The 18,507-nt window shown below is 37.9% G+C and overlaps 1 protein-coding gene across 2 annotated transcripts in view; it reads left to right on the plus strand.

Moving 5' to 3' along the window:
• LOC133610400 (adenosine kinase-like) overlaps positions 1-18,507 on the plus strand; it is a 310,119-nt gene that overhangs the window by 129,590 nt on the left and 162,022 nt on the right. For both annotated transcript variants that reach the window (XM_061966612.2, XM_061966613.2), the window contains exon 5: positions 15,998-16,170. In XM_061966612.2, the coding sequence (XP_061822596.2) occupies positions 15,998-16,170 (173 nt within the window). The remainder of the gene's footprint in view (positions 1-15,997; positions 16,171-18,507) is intronic.

The raw sequence follows: 18,507 nt of genomic DNA on the forward strand, positions 1-18,507 counted from the left end.
AATTCGCCAAAATTCACCCATTTAGAGTTCGGAAATCGGTTAAAAAATATATGGTCTTTTTTCTGCAACATCAAGGTATATATTGACGCTTACATAGGTCTGGTGATAATGTTCCCCTTTAATCCTACCACTCAAAAGGCTTGTAAAACTCCACTGTGTAGGATGGGAAGCAACATGAAGGTGTTCTGTTTCTTTCATGTATTGTAATCAACAGAAAGATATTGTCTGACCCAAGAACTACAAAGCGGAGAGGAAGCAGGGCCTGACTCCCCTCCAGGCACCGCTTGTTTGAACTGTTTTACGACTTTTTCTGTGAACTGTTTTACAACCTTTTCTTTGAACTGTTGTAATCAAAGGCGATGGCTGTTTACGACCCACGTACCTTAGAAACAGCTGTTGCCATGTAATCAGGGAAAGTCCAAATAAAAGAGGTGGCGTACAATATTTCGCCAGAGCGTGCTGGAGACTCTACAAGAGTACAGCCCAGACGTTTCTCCTCAAATTGAGCCAAATTAAATTCTGTCTCTGTTTAATTCCTTGCTTCTTGTCTCGTTTAATAGATAGACAGGAACACCACTAGTATAACTAAAGAAGTTGAACAAATGACTCCTGACTGCATCTGAAGTAAACAAGCTACAGCTACACCTTAGTTACATAAATCACATTACAAAAACATTTTGGGAACTGACAAAAAAGAGAAGCGTAAAGGGGTGCCTTGAGGACCGCTAAGTTATGTAAATCACAAATTTGGACCCCAGTTTGCTAGCAAGGGTATAATGTCAATGCAAGGATCTGGCAATGTGTTTACAGTGGTACAAGTGCTACAATACAACAGGAACACTCGTGTTTTTAGGAGTTTTCTGCAAAAATGTATTGAACTGAACCCTGTATGGTGTCGGATTTGGACCCCGGGTCGCCAGTTGAATAGCGCTATCCTATAGCCACCGGTAAAACATACATAACTGTGGGATGAGGCAGGACTCACAGCAAATGGGTTATATTATTATATTACTTCCTTGTGGTCGACATCAGTGTTTTTTTAACCTTTGTTGGGATGTTAGCGCCCCCTCGAGGGTCGCCAAAAATATCTGTTTATCAGTTGTGGTCTGTATCGGTCTCAGCGGTACTCAGTTGTGATACACTTTTCCACCACTTGTGGCAGTAATGACAATCTCAAGCAAACAGAAGAAGTCCCGAATTAAAGTCATAGGGAAGTTTCTTAAGCGCAAACATTATGACTAAAACTGTATTTTAATTTGCACTATTGACAACATATTTTATTATGTATTATTTATTTAATTGAAAATTATGCATTTTAGCACTGCACAGTTTTATGTACATTTAAGTTTCAGCAGTATTATGAGTCTTTTGCAGTATATTTGATTATTATTTATTTATGTAATCAGCCTGACCTAAGCTTTGATCATACTCTTTGTGATTAACACATGCTTTCAAATCACTTTTTCGTACAGTTGTGCTTGAAGCTCATTGAGAGAATGCCAAGAGTGTGCGTTTTCTTTATTTTCATGACTATTTACATTGTAGATTGTCACTGAAGGCATCAAAACTATGAATGAACACACGTGGAGTTATGTACTTAACAAAAAAAGGTTAAATAACTAAAAACATGTTTTATATTCCAGTTTCTTCAAAATAGCCACCCTTTGCTCTGATTACTGTTTTGCACACTCTTGGCATTCTCTCCATGAGCTTCAAGCACACATCCATCCATCCATCCATTTTCTACCGCTTATTCCCTTTGGGGTCGCGGGGGGCGCTGGAGCCTATCTCAGCTACAATCGGGCGGAAGGCGGGGTACACCCTGGACAAGTCGCCACCTCATCGCAGGGCCAACACAGATAGACGGACAACATGTAGTCACATGTGAAATGAAAACCATTTCAGGTGACTACCTCTTGAAGCTCATCGAGAGAATGCCCAGACTGTGCGAAAAAGTAATCAGAGCAAAGGGTGGCTATTTTGAAGAAACTAGAATAAAAAACATGTTTTCAGTTATTTCACCTTTTTTTTGTTAAGTACATAACTCCACATGTGTTCATTCATAGTTTTGATGCCTTCAGTGACAATCTACAATGTAAATAGTCATGAAAATAAAGAAAACGCATTGAATGAGAAGGTGTGTCCAAACTTTTATATATTTATATCTTTTTATATACACATATGTACATGTATGTTTCTATATATATATATATATATATATATATATATATATATATATATATATATATATGTGTGTGAGTTGATAAATTTTTACTATTTTCTGCTTGTTAAGTGCTCAAGGGTGAGCGCGGCTAAGGTGGTGTGGTATGATTACGAGTGCCTTGGTCTGACTATGGTCCGTTTATTAAAAAAAATTAAATAAAAACATGCCATACTGTCGAGGTGACTTTTCCTGCTTCAATGACAAATTCTCTGCTCTCTGCAGCACTCATTGTTTGTTTCTCTTCTCACTTCAGAATCAACCGCGAGACAACAAGGCGACGCAACCAAACAAAAGAAAAAATATATATATACACCGAACGCATTTTTATTGATATTGATTACGTTTGTATCGCGATATATATTGATATAATTTGTCACCTAACCCTAATGGTTTGACTTATAATGTCTATTGCCCATGAACAGAGGTGGGTAGTAACGCGCTACATTTACTCCGTTACATCTACTTGAGTAACTTTTGGGATAAATTGTACTTCTAAGAGTAGTTTTAATGCAACATACTTTTACTTTTACTTGAGTATATTTATAGAGAAGAAACGCTACTTTTACTCCGCTACTTTTATCTACATTCAGCTCGCTACTCGCTACTATTTTTTATCGATCTATTAATGCACGCTTTGTTTGTTTTGGTCTGTCAGACAGACCTTCATAGTGCCTGCGTTTCAACAAATAGTCACTGGTGACGTTCACTCCGTTCCACCAATCAGATGCAGTCACTGGTGACGTTGGACCAATCAAACAGAGCCAGGCGGTCACATGACCTGACTTAAACAAGTTGAAAAACTTATTGGGGTGTTACCATTTAGTGGTCAATTGTACGGAATATGTACTGTACTGTGCAATCTACTAATAAAAGTTTCAATCAATCAATCAAAAGTGTGAAGGAAAAAAGACCCTTTTATTTCAACCGTACATCCCGTCAAAAGCCTAAAGACTGACTGCACAGTTCCTGTCTTCACAATAAAAGTGCCGCTCCATCGCGCCTGCGCTTTCAAAACAAGAGTCTTCGAAAGCCAGCGCAAACAAGCTAGCAAGCTACGGAGTTTGCCGCCAATGTATTTCTTGTAAAGTGTATAAAAACGAATATGGAAGCTGGACCAATAAGATGCCAAAAATCAACCACTTTCATGTGGTATTAGACAGAAAGGAGGAACTTTTTTCTCCTCCATTTGAAAACGTGGACGCTATCAGAACTACTGTCTGATTCCAATCAATGCAAGTCATCAGAATCAGGTAATACACCAACTAATATTCTTGTCTTCATGAAAGAAAGGAATCTATATGTGTTAAACACGCATGTATATTCATTAAAACACCTTTAACATGTAAACAAAAACGGCAAAATAAATAAATATAAATTATATACTGTATATATATATATATATATATATATATATATATATATATAAATGTGTGTGTGTATATATATATATATATATATATATATATATATATATATGATATGTGTGTGTATGTTACTCATCAGTTACTCAGTACTTGAGTAGTTTTTTCACAACATACTTTTTACTTTTACTCAAGTAAATATTTGGGTGACTACTCCTTACTTTTACTTGAGTAATAAATCTCTAAAGTAACAGTACTCTTACTTGAGTACAATTTCTGGCTACTCTACCCACCTCTGCCCATGAACTAGGAAAATCCTAGAAAGAATACTGCATGCTGTTCTTCTCTGTTAATAAACATGCAGTTTGGTCCCGAATACCAGTTGCAGTTTTATAGTGCAATACAGTAGTAATCTTGGTACTGCACTTATAGCAGTGAAATGACGGCACGCTGAGAGGGAAGTGATCTTTGCTTCCAAATTGTCGATTCCCGCTCTGCGTCTGTCTACACGACAGCAGTTTAAATATTTCATCCTGATGTATGTCCTCTGTTTAATACATTCCATAAATGGCCCCTTTAAGCTGGAAAGCAGGAGGGAAGTCATCCATGCTGGCAGTGTATTAGTGCAATGATAGGGGGTCTTTGCTTGCGCCCAGCCGCCTGATTGGATGGCGTCCCTCTCAAGGTCGGCTTTTTTTATACCTACTGTACGGGACGGTACGTGTTTGGATATATTCTGCTTACCTGTGCAGCCATGCGGCGTCGGTGAGCTGCGTAAGCGGAGAGTTGATATTTCCATCTGCGGAAGCTCTTTGTCTGCAGAGGACATAAAGACACCAGTAACTTGATAGCAGGATCTTTATAGGTTTTTTTTCAGATAGAGTCCCTCTCCTCGCTCCTCTCTGTCAAAATAAACCAGCCGTTAAACTCACTTTGCAGCAAAGGTGCAGACGAGGTCAGAGGTCAAGCCTGGGAGTGCAGCTGTTTTGTCTGCTTCTCGCGGATTTCCCACGCGCTTGCTTGCCTGTGGACCAAAGTGAGGGATTTTGAACTGTCTGCTGGAGGGATTCCGGGTCACACCCTGAACACTCAAACGCGCAAATCCCCACCGGATGTTTGATTGTGGGGATCCAAGGAAGGAAATGCAATTTGTCCGTCGTCTGACCCCCCCTCAAGCTGCGTTTATTTAACTGCAGAGAGTGCAAGGTGTTTAAACGAGGTCGGTGGAGGCATCTTATTTGTACAAAAAAATCCACCACACTTGGGGGGGACAGGAGGGGTAATAAAGCCTAAAATCTAGGTTACGTTCACACTGCAGGGTAGAATGTCACATTTTGAATTTTTGTCAAATCCCATTTTTTTAATGTCGTCGCATTTATTTTTTTGTAATGTGAATGCAAACCGACCCGCATGATGTCAGTTCACGGAAGTAAACATATTGAAGGAGATGTCCGATAATGGCTTTTTTGCCGATATTCCGATATTGTCCAACTCTTAATAACTGATTCCGATATCACCCGATACCGATATATACAGTCGTGGAATTAACACATTATTATGCCTAATTTTGTTGTGATGCCCCGCTGGATGCATTAAACCAGGGGTGCTCACATTTTTTCTGCAGGCGAGCTACTTTTCAATTGATCAAGTCGTGGGGATCTACCTCATTCATATATATAATTTATATTTACTTATTTATGAAATATATGTTTTTGTTAACAAGTTAAAGGTGTTTAATGATAATGCAAGCATGTTTAACACATATAGTTAATATTGTTAATACATTAAAGGTGTTTAATGATAATACAAGTATGTTTAATACATATAGTTAATATTGTTAACAAGTTAAAGGTGTTTAAAGATAATGCAAGCATGTTTAACACATATAGTTAATATTGTTAACAAGTTAAAGGTAGTTAAAAATAATACAAGCATGTTTAACACAAATAGTTAATATTGTTAACAACTTAAAGGTGGTTGAAGATAAAACAAGCATGTTTAACACATATAGTTAATATTGTTAACAAGTTAAAGGTGGTTAAAGATAAAACAAGCATGTTTAACACATATAGTTAATATTGTTAACAACTTAAAGGTGGTTAAAGATAATACAAGCATGTTTAACACATATAGTTAATATTGTTAACAAGTTAAAGGTGGTTAAAGATAATACAAGCATGTTTAATACATATAGATTCCTTTCTTTCATGAAGACAAGAATATAAGTTGTTGTATTACCTGATTGTGATTGCATTGATTGGAATCAGACAGTGGTGATGATAACGTCCGCATTTTCGAATGGAGGAGAAAAAAAGTCCTCCTTTCTGTCCAATACCACATGAAAGTGGTTGGTTTTTTGCATCTTATTTGTCCAGCTTCCGTACTCCTTTGTATACACTTTACAAGAAATACATTGTCGGCAAACTCCGTAGCTTGCTAGCTTGTGCACGGCAGCTTTCTGAGACTCTTATTTTGGTAGCGCAGGCAGGATGAAGCAGAGCTTTTATTGTGCAACTGTGCAGTCGGTCTTTGGAGTTTTGACGACAGGTACGGCGCCAGAGTCTGTTGAAATAAAGTGTTTCTCGCCTTCCAGTCGGTAATTTTAATGAGCTGGCAGCAGCCAGCCTCATCTCAGAAGACCCGCGGGTGCCGTGAATGTCAATCAAGTGACGAAAGTGACGTCATAGTGAAGATTTATGATAGCTCATTTTTAGGACTATTTTTTTAATGCCTGGCTGGTGATCGACTGACACACCCCCTGAGATCGACCGGTAGATCGCGATCGACGTAATGAGCACCCCTGCATTAAACAATGTAACAAGGTTTTCCAAAATAAATCAACTCAAGTTATGGAAAAAAATGCCAACATGGCACTGCCATATTTATTATTGAAGTCACAAAGTGCATTTTTTTTTTTTTAACATGCCTCAAAACAGCAGCTTGGAATTTGGGACATGCTCTCCCTGAGATAATCCTGATACCCACTACAACTATGGGAAGTACTATACTTTGACTTTCACAAAGTGCATTATTTTTTTTATTTTTTTTTAAACATGCCTCAAAACAACAGCTACAAAAACAATGAAGGCACTCAGCTTCAGTCCAGAGTATACTAGAGTAATAAAGTAAACAATAACATAGTCCTCCTTTAGTGCAAGAGTGCCTGGCATATTGTATAACAGGAAATTATAAACTGGGTTCAATCTGAACAGCTGTTATGGGCATCTACATCAATTATATGATTTGCCTGAGAAGCTGGACAGGACAAAAAAATAAAAAAAAATAAAAAAATTACTTTTTGAAACAGATACCGATAATTTTTCCGATATTACATTTTAAAGCATTTATCGGCCGATATTATCGGACATCTCTAATATTGAGGTTAAGTTGTGTCTTTATTAAAAAAGCTTTTTTATTTTTTTTTACACTGCATTTTTTGCATTTTAATTTTATGACCTGAACATTTTTTTTAACATCAAATTATGTCACTTTTGAGTGACATAAGTATTACTACGGTAACCATAGGAAGCCCTGCTTCATGCAGGCGAGGCACAACAAAGTTCTGCAGAACAGTGGTGATATATCGAATAAGTGGATGTTTTTTTACACTTTTGCCTTGTTGCATCTTTGTTGCTCTTGCTCGATTATAAAAGATGTCGATCCTTTTTTTTCCCCTCAAAACTCGACCGTGCGCCTTATAACCCGGTGCGCCTAATGTAAGGAAAAAGTTTGGTTGAGCTTACCCACCTTGAAGCAATTTTATTTGGTACATGGTGTAATGATAAGTGTGACCAGTAGATGGCAGTCACACATAAGAGATAAGTGTAGGCTGCACTAGGATGGCAATATGTCTCAAGTAAACACCAACATTTTAAATGTTCCATTGAAAATATAGAACATTACACACGGCGCTCAAAAATGTATAAACATTTTTAGTACGACTTTGGTAAGCTAAACATAGGAGTATTATTATGGTGTGTGTATAAGGTAAGACATATTATCTGGCGTTTTGTTTTGCAATATCATGCAAAAGCAACTTTTCTTACCTTCTGGTACCTGCTGATCTGTATGTGGGATCTGCATAATTCCTGAAAAATTGCTCGCATCCGCCTTTGTAGTCCGTGCCGACACCGTAGTCGATAAGTTTCTTCTTTTTCTCTATCTTCTTGTTATGGGACATTCCTCCTTCGTTGTTGCCATTTCTAATATAAAGTAGTGTAAAGTTCTTACTTATATCTGTCAGTAAACTCGCTATGGAAGTGCTAAAACATACCGGTGCATAGGGATGATGTTCGAAATTGGTTCTCCTGGTTATTTGATAAGAAAAGAATCGATTCCATGGTCTCGAATCCCTATAGTAAAGAAAAAGAGTTGGTTCTTTATTCGAATCCCTTCCCACGTACAGGAAATGCCCTGTGGGACCTGCAATGTTATGCCCATTTGATTGTAGACTCTTACTGACACCTTGTGGCGATATGAAAATACTACGCGTCATTAGTTTGGGCACTTCCGGGTTGAGACAATTGAGAAGTAGACAAGTTGTGTTAGCCATTACAAGCCTTGGAAAAGATAAGTCTGTAAGTAAACTGTTTAACTTGTTTATGTAACTCAATATTAAGGTGGAAAGTGGTTAAGTTTGATACTAAGATGTTTATTGAAAAAAACTATTTTTTTGTGCACTGTTTCAATGGATGTTTTGAGGACTTAAAATGGCTGCAAGTCGTGTATTTCCACCATCGAAATAGTTTCAACACTCAGAAGTATTTGTTTGATGATAGTACTGTATATTTGTGTGACGCTAATATTTACATATTGTTAATTGAATCACATAGCTTATACATTTGTCATTGTGTGTATTTCAGTTCAAACAAATAAATAGTGCAAGACAAAAGTAAAGATGGGAAAAGACAAAGCAAGATCAACAACAATAAAGAGCCTAAATGGATTAATCTGCTTTGGATTGTTTGTTAGCTGTCTGCCAACTTTAGTTATTAGAGAGTTCTGGTCGGACGGTTTTTCACGGGACACATTTCCTGTGTTGTTGTTTCCGTATGAGGAGATGCTGCTCCGTTATTGATTTAAGTAAAGTCTGAATGTCATTAAAACAGTTAGCGCCATCTTGTGACACTTCTTCCACTCCCGTCCTTGCACGCTACAACAAAGATGACGGGGAGAAGGCGCTGCCGAAGGTGAGCCACGTAAATAAGACCGCCCACAAAACCGCGCATCCTGAAGCGACTGTCAGAAAGCGGCTTGAAGATGATCTGTAAAACATAATTTATGCACCATTTTGACCAAAGAACCACCATTACATGTCATGTAGACATACTTGCCAACACTCCCGGATTTTCCGGGAGACTCACGAAATTCAGCGCCTCTCCCGAAAACCTCCCAGGACAAATTATCTCCCGAAAATCTCCCGAAATTCAGGCGGACTCAGGTTCCACAATATAAACGGTGTGCCTGCCCAATGACGTTATAACTGTAGAATGATCGAGGGCGAGTTTTTGGTTTCTTATGTGGGTTTATTGTTAGGCAGTTTCATTAATGTCCTCCCAGCGCGGCAACAACACACAACAACAGCACTCACGTTTTGGTCTACCGTAAAGCAGTTCGTCTGCCGTAAACAGCAATGTTGTGACACTCTTAAACAGGACAATACTGCCATCTAGTGCATTTGATGAAAGCACTTTTGTGCGTGCCACACATCAATGCATCATCAGAGAGGGTGTTCAGCATGATTAGAAAAATAGTGACAGAGAATAGAACAAGGATGGATAATTCAACCCTTAACTCAACAAGTATATGTGTACCGTAAATAAATGAACACGGAAATTCAAGTATTTCTTTTATATATGTATATATATATATATATATATATATATATATATATACAATAAAATAAATATATATTTATACCTAGAATTCACTGAAAGTCAAGTATTTCTTTTATATATTTATATATATATATATATATAAATAAAAGAAATATATATATATATATATATATATTAATAAAAGAAATACTTGACTCTCAGTGAATTCTAGCTATAAATATATATTTCTTTTACATATATATAAAAGAAATACTTGACTTTCAGTGAATTCTAGCTATAAATATATATTTATTTTACATATATATATATATATATATATATATATATATATATATATATATATATATATATATATATGAAATACTTGACTTGGTGAATTATACACCTCCCGAAATCGGACGTCTCAAGGTTGGCAAGTATGTGTAGACCACAAGGAAGTGTTTTACATTTAGAAAAAAATAATAATAATATGACTCCTTTAATGCGCCTTATAGTCCTAGGCCTTATATATGAATTAAAAAAAAATTGGCCCTTCATCGGCAGTGCGCCTTCCTGCGCCCTATGGTCCGGAAAATACGGTATATCACGCATTCTCTAACCAGAGTGGAACCTGTTCAAGTTGATGTTCCTAATACTCCTTCCCTGTCAGCATCCTCCCTTTTTACCCAAATCCACGCCAACAACCCTTTAGTAATGAATCGCCGTGATGCGCATTCGCCAATGTCTCCCCCCTGGAGGCGCTGCGCTATAATTGGGGTGTGACTAAGCATGAAAAGCCAGGTTGACCCCTCGGCAACCCGCGCACGTCGCCACGTCACGGCGGCGAAGTTATGACGGGAATGAAGTGTGATGAGGTGGTTTTGTCTTTGATGCTCATAATGAAGACGTTTTCTTTATCTATTGCTGCTTTGTGTTCATTAGAGTAGGAGAGAAGCTTCCGGCAAATCTCTTTAAGTGTGTGTGTTTGTCAGCCTTTTCTCTGCGTGGGTGCACAGTGTCCTCATGTTAGTGTATGTGTGCCTGTTAACAACCCTGTAAAATGACAAGCTGAGCTGGCAGTGAGAGTACAGCCGACGGTCATGGTGGGGGGGGGGGGGGGTGCTGTGATTCACCATGCTGTCATGGTAGGGACGAGGGTGGGTGGACGCCGGTGGGGTCCGGGGGTTGGGGAGGTGCCCGTCATGTATTCCCACCTGAGCTGGGGCCTCGCTTGTCATTATTTACAGCCTAACCTTGCATGGGATGGAGGGGAGAGGCGGGGGGGGGGGCTGGGAATCAGATTGGACTTGACGTGTACCCGAGACGCTGACCTTGATAAGCGCGAGGCGCCTGCAGCAAGAAAAGGTTTTGAGGGAGGGGGGGAGGAACAAGGAGAGCTCGCTTCTGTTGGCTTTCGCCGCCCATTTGCACGCTTGTTTATGTCAGCAAAGTGGACGAGTGGACTTCACTACAGCGTTTAGACACCAGTCACATGGTACAACTCACTATATATACACTGCTATATACATTTGATTTTATATTATTTATACAACATTTACTAATAAATAAATAAATAATTTTAATAATATAATTTTTCTTAGTTTTATGTTTTTTTTTGTATTAGTAATATTTTTTTTAATTATTACCTTTTAATATTTATTATTACTTTTTAATTATTATTTTTAACTTGATTTAATTTCTGTTACATTTTTCCACAAAAATATGACTATTCCCTAACATTGTCATTATCACCAATTTTTCTCGCAGATTACCTATTAAAGGCCAAATAACACGTGTTAAATAGCGTGTGCAAACTATACAATTGCTAATGGGAGATCTACTAAGACTGAGTGTACAATTGATAAGTGCAAAAGTGGTGCAGACCACTTTATTTAAATGAAGTTTTTGCGTGTACATCGGCTGTCACCATGGAGACACTCAGTTCCCCTTCCACATTTATGACATCATAATCTCCAACCTGAGGCGTTGCGTCATAATGTTGTTGACCCACACAAATATGACATGTAGGAATGGGTACCGAATCCGGTACTTTTTTGGAAGTGACCGAATAAGGCAGACCGCCTTATTTAAATGAAGTTTAGAAACCAGTCACATGGTACAACTCACTATATATACACTGCTATATACATTTGATTTGATATTATTTATACAACATTTCCTAATAAGTCATTTTTATATGTATATATATATATAATTTTTTTATTTTTAATTATTATCACTATTTTGAACTTGACTTTATTTCTGTGACATTTTTCCACAAAAATATGACTTTTCCCTAACATTGTCATTATCACCAATTTTCCAATGCAAAATGTAAACTTTTTCTCACAGATTACAAATAACACGTGCTAAATAGCGTGTGCAAACTATAAAATTGCGTGTGTTATTAATGGGCGTGTTGTGTGTGATTTACTAAGACTGCATGTACAGTTGATAACAAGTGCAAAAGGGGTGCAGACCACCTTATTTAAATTAAGTTTTTGCGTGTACATCGGCTGTCACCATGGAGACACTCATTTCCCTTCCACATTTATGACATCATAATCTCCAACCTGAGGCGTTGCGTCATATTGTTTGTTGACCCACACAAATATGATATGTAGGAATGGGTACCGAATCCGGGACTTTTTTTGAGCTGACCAAATCTGACCGAATAAGGCAGACCGCCTTATTTAAATGAAGTTTAGACACCAGTCACATGGTACAACTCACTATATATATACACTGGTATATACATTTGATTTTATATTATTTATACAATATTTATTAGTAAATATTGTATATTTACATGTATTTTTTTTTTTTTTTGTATTACTAATATTTTTTTTCAATGCTTTTTGTTATTTATTATAACTTTTTAATTCTTATTTTTAACTTGACTGTATTTCTGGGACTTTTTTCCACGAAAATATGACTATTCCATAACATTATGTCATTATCACCAATTTCTCAACGCAAAATTTCAACTTTTTCTCGCAGATTACCTATTAAGAGCCAAATAACACGTGCTAAAGAGCGTGTGCAAACTATACAATTGCTAATGGGCGTGTTGCATGTGATCTACTAAGACTGAATGTACAATTGACAAGTGCAAAAGTGGTGCAGACTGCCTTATTTAAATTAAGTTTTTGCGTGTACATCGGCTGTCACCATGGAGACACTCATTTCCCTTCCACATTTATGACATCATAATCTCCAACCTGAGGCGTTGCGTCATATTGTGGGAATGGGTACCGAATCCGGGACTTTTTTTGAACTGACCAAATCTGACCGAATAAGGCAGACCGCCTTATTTAAGTGAAGTTTAGACACCAGTCACATGGTACAACTCACTATATATACACTGCTATATACATTTGATTTTATATTATTTATACAGCATTTACTAATAACTAATTTTTACATGTATATATATATATATTTGTATTTTTTTTTTGTATTATTACTAATAAATATTTTTTACATGTATCTTTGTTTTATGTTTTGTTTTGTATTACTAATATTTTTTTTCAATTCTTTTTATTATTTATTATTACTTTTTAATTCTTATTTTTAACTTGACTTTATTTCTGTGACATTTTCCCACAAAAATATGACTATTCCCTAACATTGTCATTATCACCAATTTTGCAAGGCAAAATTTAAACTTTTTCTCACCAATTACAAATAACACGTGCTAAATAGCGTGTGCAAACTATACAATTGCGTGTGTTATTAATGGCCGTGTTGCGTGTGATCTACTAAGACTGCGAGTACAATTGATAACAGGTGCAAAAGTGGTGCAGACCACTTTATTTAAATGAAGTTTTTTCCTGTATATCCGCTGTCACCATGGAGACACTCATTTCCCCCTCTACATTTATGACATCATATTCTCCAACCTGAGGCGTTGCGTCATATTGTTTGTTGACCCACACAAATATGATATGTAGGAATGGGTATCGAATCCAGCTATCGATGCTATCAATAGGCCGTCTGCGTTAGCTCTTATAATAACAATATCACTCCTATTTGATTAATGTTCAGGTCACGACATGTGAATAGAGTATTGTTAGCGGTTTCTGCTTGTTTTTAGAGAGAGTATAATGATTCTCCATCTGTTGACTCAATTGTTAGCTATTTATTTACGATTTCAAATGCATAAAAAAGCCAAGTAAATGTGTTTTTGTCTTACATAAGGATGGTGAATGATAAACAACGCATCTCTGCATAATTTTCGCGCATTTCCAGTATGACTGATCTGATGATGTGGTCCGAGTGCAGAAGTGTTACTACAGTGACGTGGAATCTACGGAAATTACCGGAGTGGAATATTCAAAATGGCTGACTAAATTTGTAGGATTTTGTGATGTCTCGACAGTATTTTTACATACTTTGCAGATTGTATATACACTTGGATATGGTTTAATGGACACAATGAAACAACACAAGTAAGCATATAAAGCAGTGGTTCTTAACCTGGGTTCGATCGAACCCTAGGGGTTCGGTGAGTTGGTTCTCAGGGGTTCGGCGGAGGTCAAGACACACCTGACTCATCGTGTAAATAAAAACTTCTCCCTATCGGCGTATTACGGATACGGCAACAGCAGAAGTCAGACTGATTTGCAGGTGTGTAATTTGTTGTGAGTTTATGCACTGTGTTGGTTTTGTTCTTTAAACAAAGTGATGTCCATGCACGGTTCATTTTGTGCACCAGTAAAAAAACATAGTAACACTTTAGTATGGGGAACATATTCCCCATTAATTAGTTGCTTATCAACATGCAAATTAGTAATATATTGGCTCTTAACTAGTCATTATTAAGTACTTATTAATGCCTTGTTTGGCATGGCCTTATTATAACCCTAACCCTCTAACCCTGGCCCTAACCCTCTAACCCTAACCCTAACCAAATAACTCTAAATTAAGTCTTTGTTACTTAGAATATGTTCCCCTAGTGTCCAAAAAACTCTCAATTAAGTCTTTGTTACTTAGAATATGTTCCCCATACTAAAGTGTTACCAAAAACATACAGATTTGTCTTGAATTTGAAAAAAAATAAACATTTTATCTTTCACTAAAGAAGGGTTCGGTGAATGCGCATATGAAACTGGTGGGGTTCGCTACCTCCAACAAGGTTAAGAACCACTGATATAAGTCAACTTAATTTTCCACTCTACTGGTACTTTAAGCCAACGTCGACATACATGGTTGACTGTTTTTGTCGACATAAAATCTGAGACTCAGAGCTATTTTCTAGAGATGTCCGATAATGGCTTTTTTGCCGATATCCGATATTCCGATATTGTCCAACTCTTAATTACCGATTCCGATATCAACAGATACCGATATATACAGTCGTGGAATTAACACATCATTATGCCTAATTTTGTTGTGATGCCCCGCTGGATGCATTAAACAATGTAACAAGGTTTTCCAAAATAAATCAACTCAAGTTATGTAAAAAAAAATGCCAACATGGCACTGCCATATTTATTATTGAAGTCACAAAGTGCATTATTTTTTTTAACATGCCTCAAAACAGCAGCTTGGAATTTGGGACATGCTCTCACTGAGAAAGCATGAGGAGGTTGAGGTGGGGGGGATGGTAGCGGGGGGTGTATATTGTAGCGTCCCGGAAGAGTTAGTGCTGCAAGGGGTTCTGGGTATTTGTTCTGTTGTGTTTATGTTGTGTTACGGTGCGGATGTTCTCCCGAAATGTGTTTGTCATTCTTGTTTGGTGTGGGTTCACAGTGTGGCGCATATTTGTAACAGTGTTAAAGTTGTTTATACAGCCACCCTCAGTGTGACCTGTATAGCTGTTGACCAGGTATGCATTGCATTCTCTTATGTGTGTGAAAAGCCGTAGATATTATGTGATTGGGCCGGCACGCAAAGGCAGTGCCTTTAAGGTTTATTGGCGCTCTGTACTTCTCCCTACGTCCGTGTACACAGCGGCGTTTTAAAAAGTCATACATTTTACTTTTTGAAACCGATACCGATAATTTCCGATATCACATTTTAAAGCATTTATCTAATTTCCATGTTTATGTTGACGTGTTGCAGTATTGTTCACTGCAGTGGGAAAGACAGCAGGTCACACAGCATTAACACGTTCAGTGCAAAGCAAGCGCCAAAATAAAATAGTGCAAAAAATAGGACTCAATGTTGCGTTTGACTTGTGATAAACAATACCAGCCTTGCAAGATTCTACCCATTGAGTGATTGAGCGTCATGGCAAATCTAGAAGGCTGTGCTATTTAGTTCTGAGTCCTAATTTGCTATTGAAAAAATGCGTGAAACCTTAAAAACATGTCCACAGAGTAGTTTTATGTAGAAACCCTCCCTCAGAGTGGTTGTTTGTGTGCGAGGTGTGGATGCAGCCTTGCGTTATAGCGCTTGTGTAAATAAGATGAGTTTGCTTTTAGCGCGTGGCGGCGAGGAAAGAGGACAACAGTTCCTCTGTGTGCGCACTGGCGTCGCCTTGTTTACGACTGGCGGCGCGTTGTTGTTGTTCCATTCCAGCCCTTCAAACAGACTTTCTCCAATTTCTCTTCTTCTAATGTTTTATTTTTTGTTTGTTTTGCCTCTGCCAGTGGATGATCCAGAAGCCCCACAAGGTGGCGACCTTCTTCGGCTGCATTGGCACCGACCGCTTCGGGGAGATCCTGAAGAAGAAGGCGGAGGAAGCCCACGTGGACGCCCGCTACTACGAGCAAAGCGAGGAGCCCACCGGCACCTGTGCGGCCTGCATCACCGGCGACAACAGGTGGGTTTTGGGCTGCTAGCCCTTTTGGCCACGCCCCTCTGCCTAGGGCCACATCATTAGGTACACATGTGCCATCTAAATGACACCCAATAGAGTAGACCTGGGCAAATTAAGGCCCGGGGGCCGCATGTGGCCCGTTAAACTTTTTAATCTGGCCCGCCGGACATTCCCAAATAATGTTTTTAGATCTTTAAGATGGAAACTGTAGCTACCACTATGATGTGCAGTGATGTTTTCAAATGACCGTAAGTTTCGAACTATACAAAGTATTTCAATGGTTGTAATCTGCGCTTTTGCATGGTATAATAGTTACTATGGTCATCTAAATCACAGCAGCTCAGACGAGGCACCAAGCAGTGTGGGTGGGGAGCGTTTCCACAGAGTGTTTCCAGAGCGAGCCTGATAATGCGGGTGTCAGGGACAGACACGGAAGGAGATTTTCACAACAAAGTTCTAAAGCTTAGTGATATATCATTTTTATCAGATTGTAGGTGGGGTTTTTTGTTACCCTTTTGCGGTGTTTGTTGCATTTTTGTTGCATTTCGCTTGATTGTAAAATACGTCGATCGAGAGGGGGTGTGACGTTCATATGTTGTCAATATTCAGTGTTTTATCGTTCATAGTTAATATTGTAAATCCCACATTCTTTATTTTCTTGTACATTCTGGGTGTCTCATTCAGTAAAAAAAGTGTAAATTCCATTCTGTTTTTTAAGGCGGTCAGTCATAACGTTTTTAGCATTCAATCAGACATTATTGTGAGGTTTTGGATTAGTGGTCCTAAAAATCAGATATATCGGCCCCCAGACACATTTTTTCCTCTAAATTTGGCCCACCGAGTCAAAATAATTGCCCAGGCCTGCAATAGAGTAACTAAAAACTAAACAGTATGATGCAGCGCTGTTCTACACAATGTATGCTATATTTCTATCGTCCAAATTGATGGCTGGAACGATAACTGGTAGGTGCAATGGTCACAAGTTGTCGGATTAATCGTGCCAAAAGAGTGGGGTCAGCGAAGCGTACCTTCCACTGTGGCCGCCTCAGTTGTCAATCAGTCAGTGGGTACTACAGTACGCTGCTACTGCCCCCCCCCGCACTCGGTGGTCTTAGCGGGCTTGTTGGACGTGAGCTCTTGACACCTGAAAAGGTCACATGGCGTGTCCCGGGAGACAGGCTGTGTAATATTTCTCACAGGTGTTTCACAGACTGAGGCTGAAGGAAAGGTCACACATCGGGAAAGGGTGATGACTTTCAAGGTCTGAGAGCTTTCGAGTGTCACAACCCTTTCTCGCTCTGATAAACCTTTATGTGAAATCCTCCCTGAAACAAAATATTTTGCACATTCGTATCATATCATCCCTATTAATACACCGAGCTCACAGTTCCCCTTATTTTGTAGGAATTTGTACAAAAACACGTACAATACAGGACAAAAGTTTGGACACACCTTCTCATTTCAGTGCGTTTTTCTTTATTTTCATGACTATTTGCATTGTAGATTGTCACTGAAGGCATCAAAACTATGACACCTGTGAAGTGAAAACCATTTCAGGTGACTACCTCTTGAAGCTCATCGAGAGAATGCCCAGAGTGTGCAAAGCAGTAATCAGAGCAAAGGGTGGCTAAAAATGGAATATAAAACATGTTTTCAGTTATTTCACCTTTTTTTGTGTGTTCATTCATAGTTTTAATGCCTTCAGTGACAATCTACAATGTAAATAGTCATGAAAATAAAGAAAACCCATTGAAAAGGTGTGTCCAAACTTTTGGCCTTTTCTTGTTTTGTTTTTTAATATTTGGAATAATAATTGTTTATTAACAACTTAAAATTAGAGGAAAAAATTGTACTTTTTCAAGGCTTATTGTACACAAAATAGTACTTTTTGTGTGATTTTCCTTTATATTCTTGCGAGAACATTTTGTATTCCGCATGTTTGCGTTTTTACTTGAAAGAAAGCTTACAAAGTATGTGAAAGTTTCCAGGCGGAAGCTTTCTACACCATTTTTGTTGTGGAAGCTGTTGGGAAATATTTCATATTGTGTTTGGTGACATTTTATTTCATACATGTAAAAAAAAACAAAAAAAAAAACATATTTTGTTCCCCAAAAGTCATGCACGCAAGCTAATATAATTGTAAAAACTCTTAGTTTTGCATATTCTATTTTATATATATATTTTTTAAATGTATGCTCATGAACCCTGATTGCACAAAGGCTTTAGTTTTCAGGATTTGAAAATTATGTTAATTGTATTAATTAAATAAAATGAATAAATCAACAAAATATGAAAAAAAACTCAACAAAAAACACAATTTCCCTGTTTAACTAATTTATG

The sequence above is a fragment of the Nerophis lumbriciformis genome, linkage group LG11 (genome assembly GCF_033978685.3).
Source record: "Nerophis lumbriciformis linkage group LG11, RoL_Nlum_v2.1, whole genome shotgun sequence".
Lineage (NCBI taxonomy): Eukaryota > Metazoa > Chordata > Actinopteri > Syngnathiformes > Syngnathidae > Nerophis > Nerophis lumbriciformis.